The sequence below is a fragment of the Typopeltis vanoorti genome, chromosome 20 (assembly GCF_054136105.1).
Source record: "Typopeltis vanoorti isolate ZY-2024b chromosome 20, IOZ_Tvanoo_1.0, whole genome shotgun sequence".
In the NCBI taxonomy this organism is placed as follows: Eukaryota; Metazoa; Arthropoda; class Arachnida; order Uropygi; family Thelyphonidae; genus Typopeltis; species Typopeltis vanoorti.
The window spans coordinates 35,281,421-35,287,420 of record NC_143568.1 but is presented as its reverse complement, the minus strand read 5'-3'; the positions used below and the strand labels follow the sequence as shown (position 1 = coordinate 35,287,420).

General features: G+C 34.8%; 1 protein-coding gene across 1 annotated transcript in view; it reads left to right on the top strand.

The window, feature by feature from the left end:
• Nucleotides 1-1,674: 1,674 nt before the first annotated feature.
• Usp14 (ubiquitin specific protease 14) overlaps nucleotides 1,675-6,000 on the top strand; it is a 231,536-nt gene continuing 227,210 nt past the window's right edge. Inside the window, exons 1-2 of the mRNA XM_090410762.1 lie at nucleotides 1,675-1,824; nucleotides 4,280-4,425. Of these exons, the coding sequence (XP_090266888.1) occupies nucleotides 1,809-1,824; nucleotides 4,280-4,425 (162 nt within the window). The 5' untranslated portion in view covers nucleotides 1,675-1,808. The remainder of the gene's footprint in view (nucleotides 1,825-4,279; nucleotides 4,426-6,000) is intronic.

Here is a 6,000-nt window from a genome sequence, read left to right as displayed (position 1 = left end):
ACAATGGGGACTGTATTTCACCACAATCGTATTATGAATATTTCTCCGATGAAATGACCTCACGCAGCAAATTTTGGTCTTTCTGCAGCTTATCATAAAACTTCTCACACTCCATCACACAGTTTTGTCTTACAACTAACATAGCTCTCATTGTCTCAACACAATCTAGATTTCCCCTGTGACCACATACTGTTCATAACAGAAAACATTCTCTCAACAGGCTTTACTTCCTGGAAGACAAAGAATAAACTCTACAATATTACATGTCTTGAAAGTCTAGTCATTTTTCGTTCATTTCAGAAAAAATCTCTACCCGTCTATCAGATACAGGAATGTTTTCTTTATTCCATGTATCCATTTGCCTCACAATTATAGATTTTATAAGGGTGCACTGATCCACAAACGATTATAGGTTATGCATAATAATTTATGATTGACCAATATTAAATTATATTTATAGTTTTTATTAAAAACGGGACAAAATTGACATTTTTATTAAACGGAAAATATGATAAAAAACGGTACTGTCCGTTCAGCCTATGTATCTGTTTACGTAAGTCGTAAAGGCCCGGCAACAAAAGGGCCTTTGTTAGAGCCTTTTCTTTTTAGATACACTTGTGACATTATGATTAAGAATTATAGACACGTAAACACAAGATTATTTTAATATTTGTTAAATATTTCTGTCCCTACATAGGAACAGTTTTTAACAAGGTATTCCACCTTGTTAAAAACTGTTCCTATGTAGCCACTGAAGATCGTCTGTTATTTTCAGACTGAAATATTTAACAAATATTAAAATAATCTTGTGTTTACGTGTCTATAATTCTTTTCTTTTTTTAGTTTATGTTTTGGTTCACAGAATAATATTGAATACGGCCAGCGTCTGCTATACATCTAATTGACTGCGTTTGAGTTTGAGACCCCTGTTATTGAGGTATCTGAACATTCTGTACAACGGATTTGTGGTTTTTCTACAAAACTGATCGTTGTCTCTTTCAGCAAGACAATGCACTGTGTCATAAGACCGTTGCTGTAATTTCCTGGTTTGTGGACACGAATGTCACGACACTTGACTGGCTTCCATAGAGTCCCTGATTTCAACCCTATTGAAGATCTGTCGGATGAACTGGAGCGTTGGTCGAGGTTAAGGGAAATCTTGCCTCACAACGGTCCAAGACCTCATTACATGCCTACAGGAAGAATGGTCCAAAATCTCCATTGATCTCTGTCGTGCACTTTAGAAATTATATGAAATTATGCCCCTTAGGATTGCTACTGTCATCGCAGCGAAAGGAGGGCCTACATCTTATTATAGTGGGCGCCATGGCTGCTTGTTCCTCACACTATGGTATCCGTAACTTCTTTCCAAGCAGTGTACTTGTGGTAAGGTGGAGCAAGCTTCATTCTTTCATCACATCTAAAATTGTTTTTATAATTGTTTACTTAGAGAAATAACATGAAAATTTTTCCAGAAAACTTTCTATGAGGTTTTCCTAATGCCATTTTTATATGTTGATTCTGGCAGTTGCAAATCATATTCCAAATGTATAACTAATAATTTTTTTATAAACCGAAATTGTGTATTTGAACACTGTGCGAGTTGTGTAAATAACGTACTTCCGTTTGCGAATCCTAAATATTCTTGCAGACCACCGGAAGCCGGTCGATTTTTTTGTCGGTCATGTTTGTATGTTGCTAATTAAGGTAGCATGATATTGACTGATGTGTACGTGGAAGCTAATGATAAGCAATCCCCCAAAGAATTTCATAAAATCAAGTAACTGAAACAATATATTAAAGAGATCATGCCAGTATACAAAGGTGAGAATATAGTGTGTAATGTATTTGTGTGTGAATAAGTAGTGATTACATAGGCGTGTCTAATGTATTTGCATTTCAGAAATCACTTTCAAGATTAATATTGGACTTGTTGGCCAGTTAATCGTGATATGTACTTTGTTATTGTTAGCCTTGTAAACTTTATATATATATATATATATATAAATTTTGAAAGGTATTGCATTAATTGAAAAAAAAAAGTTCGTACGATATTGATAATATTATTATCGGATTCATTGAATGAATCAAAAATCGCCAATCTTTGTCCTAGCTTTTATATGCTTTCCATATTAGCAGTGGATTTATAAATATTTGAAATGGGTTGTGTGTTTCTTATTTAATTCTGCCTTATTTAATGCACTAGCAAAAAAAAAAAAAAAAACGAATAAGTTGATTTACAATGAGCAATTAGATCAGTAGAAAATTATTGACGTTTTGATTTGTAGACTTCAGTATGTATCACTTAATTTATTAATGTCGTTGATGACACGTAGAATAGGGAGGGATGTTTCTTCCTGAGTCATTAATTCGTGTTGATATGCAGTAATTCAACATAAGCTAGTAACTGTGTGGTAATAAATAGTTTGCTATAAGTTTTATTGACAAATTCTTAATTTTCCCATTTGTAACTGAGACAGCCACACAACAGGTACATTTTATTCAAAAGTACATATTGCAGATATTACCATGACAATGCATTATCATTATATTCACCAGATTATCCAACACTAGCCACTCATAGTGCAAAATGTGCTAGGGTCTCCCAAAACTCCATATTATCACAGTATTAGCTAAAGGAGGATTTGATGTCTGGCATAACATCCTTCTGACTTTGCATTTATACTCTATAATAACAAAATAATAAATCAAGAGTGTTACTTTTTGTCACAATTGATTTTTCATTGGTGAGAGAGACAGATTTAAATTTTCTCAACATGATGATGATTATCAAGCCTGGCACTAGTCTGGACGTCGCCTGCCTGCAAAGCTGAAATTGGCGCCTCAAAACAAATGGCAATTTATTTATTTAATTTTTATTTTTTTCATAATCATGTGGAAAGAATTTACAAGAATGTTTTGTAAATTTCTAACTTTTTGTAACTGTAAATTTCCAGCAATTATATTGACTTACCTAATTATTATTACTTAATTTGTTTACAAAAATTTAAAGAAAGAATGAAACTTCATACTAACACTTCGAAATGGCACCAACCTCTTAGTAGTGGCACCCACCTGCAATTGAGGCCCGCTTCCGCTGGCCCTGATGATTATCCTTACCCCACCCAAATGTGTCCATGATCTGTATTTCACCTCCTATTCTCTTGTCCTAGCATCTGCATTACCTTTTGGAAGTTTACTTTATCCAGCTAGCAGTAGGAAGAAAGGAAATAAGTGTATTATCAATCTATCATCCTGTTGTGGTCATTTCACTTCTCTCAAAGACAGTGGGTAAAGGTCATTAGTTATTTTTTATTTACTTATTAATTTAAAAAAAATTTTTTACAAGTTCATTGCCAGTCTCATTTATTAACTTCTACTTCATCCACCACTTTCAACCCAACAACCTAAGAATTCAAATTCAAAAATGTTGATGTTTGTGTAAGTCTTTATGCAATATTTAGATTCCATTGCCCACTGTGAGACTACTACACTATTTATTGGATGTTGAAGGTTTCTGGAAAAGTATCATATCTGGTCTCTAAACCAGAGAGGATGGTGAACATTTTGCTAAAATTGTGAGGATGTCACAGTGGATTATGGGTATAATGTGGAGAACACTGACAAATAGAAATAAGGATGTTTTGATTTCATTATACAAGACTTTGATCAGTCTGCATATGGATTACTATGCACAGATTTGGTTACTAGGTTTTCAAAAGGATGATGAGATGCTGGGGAGGGTCCATAGATGATTGACTAAGTTGGTTTCTGGTCTCTGGAATGTGGAATATGAGGACAGATTGAGAGAATGCAAATTACAGAGCCTAGTAGATTAAAGGAAGAGGGGAGACATGATCGAGATGTTTAAGTTGGTAAGGAGTAATTACCAGATTAGCGTGGATGACATTTTTCATAGAATATCTGGAGATGAGGAGAATGAGAGGATCCATGGAAGCCGTATGAGGTGGATGTGAGCAAAGGGGTGAGGAGTATATTTTTTGCAATGTCTGAGAGTGTGGTGAGTGTAGGGACAGTGATTGCATTTAAGTTGAGGTACAATGAGCTGTATGAGAGTGACACCTCCCACGATGAATCTCTTGACTCCATGGCGGTTTGTCGATGATAATTATAAGTTGACTAGCATCTTGTTGGGAGAAACCTTATTTTTACAGAAAATTTTCCAGTATCTTCAGATATTCAAATCAGCATTTCATAGATGTTCTATTTTATTAATTATTCATGTTTTACACTTTTATTTTATTTTATTTTTTTGCAGTGAAAGTCAAATGGGGAAAAGAAGTATATCCTGAGGTTGAAGTTAATACAGATGAAATACCCATTGTATTTAAGGCACAGTTGTTTGCCTTAACTGGTGTTCAGCCTGACAGGCAAAAGGTTATGCTAAAGGGAGTTACTTTAAAGGTATGCTTTTATTAAAATTTATAAATATAGTAAGTTACAAAATATCTGTCTTCTAGCAGCATTATGTGGAATAGAGATCTCTTAATCCAAATGTTCAGTCATAAATGTTCATAAGAAGGCCCACCATCATAGCTGTTATATGTCGTTATTATAGAAAGGCCATTGAATATTGAGAGACTCATTGAGTGATCTTCTCTAGCCACAAAAAAAAAGCATCTGTTATACTACGTCTTTATTAATAAAAAAGTTAATGTTATACCACGCTTTATTAATAAAAAAGTTAATATAATCACTCCTTGGTTTCTGCACTCTTTTCATCTTTTCTGCCATCATCCTACACATTTGCTGCCTACCATGCAAATAACCCATTGCTCAATCCCTATACTTTTTGGCTTGGCCATTAGCCCTTATCCTTCCTGTAATGTTCATATATTGAATACTTTTCGCTAGCATATGTCCCAGTCATATTTACCTTTCCATCTTCTATCCACCAAACTGCATATTACATTCTCTGTCTTATTAGCCACACATTTTATTATTATTGTTGTTGTATTATCATTCTGCCTGTCTTATTAGCCACACATTTTATTATTATTATTGTTGTTGTTGTTGTTGTAGTACAGACATTTCCATTGAGTCCAAAGACTCGTTACAGGAGACCCTATCTATCCACACAATCTATCATACCTCTCCTTGAACCCATTCACAGACAAAGCACTTACAACTGACTCTGGCAACCCACTCCACTCATTCACAACTCTCTAAGCAAAAAATCTAGTCCTCACACCCCTACTCACCATACCTTTATTCAACTTTCAGGGATAACCCCCTTGTTCTGGTCCCTTTAGCCAAGTGCTGAAACATTTCCCCTGCATCTATCCATTAAAATCCTTTAACCAACTTAAATCTCTCTATCATAACCCCTCTTTTTTTCTCCTATCAACCAACTTCTGCAATTCACACACCTTCAATCTATCCTCATAGGGAACATTCCACAGGCCACTCACATCTTGGTCACTCGCCTCTGAATCCTCTCCACTGTTTCCTCATCCCCAAGAAACTCAGTGGACCAGACTTGAGCACAGTAGTTCAGATGTGGGCATATCAAGGCCCTATAAAGAGGAATAACTTTCTTATCTCTACTTGTTAATGTGTTCTTCAATACCCAAGTAATCTTATGGACTACCTTAGCAGTGTACCACTATCCCTAAATCTCTAGCTTCATCTATTTCCTGGAATACGGTGCCATCAATGTGATATATGGCTTGTAATCTATTTATCCCAGAATTCATAACTTTACATTTCTCAACATTAAACTGACATCCATTAACTTTTACCCATACTGAGAGCCTATTTAAATCATCATGCAAGCTCTCCACATTGCCTTGATTAACTATTATTACTCTACCTAATTTCGCATCATCAGCAGACAACTGAATATTTCAAGTTATTTCCTAGATCATTTATAGTTCTGATATAATTTTTATTATCCACTTTTATATTCTCTCTCTAAATTTTCACCATTCTTTTGAAATTCAGGCAATCAGGTGTGTTCCTGGTAGTCTAGATATGGTT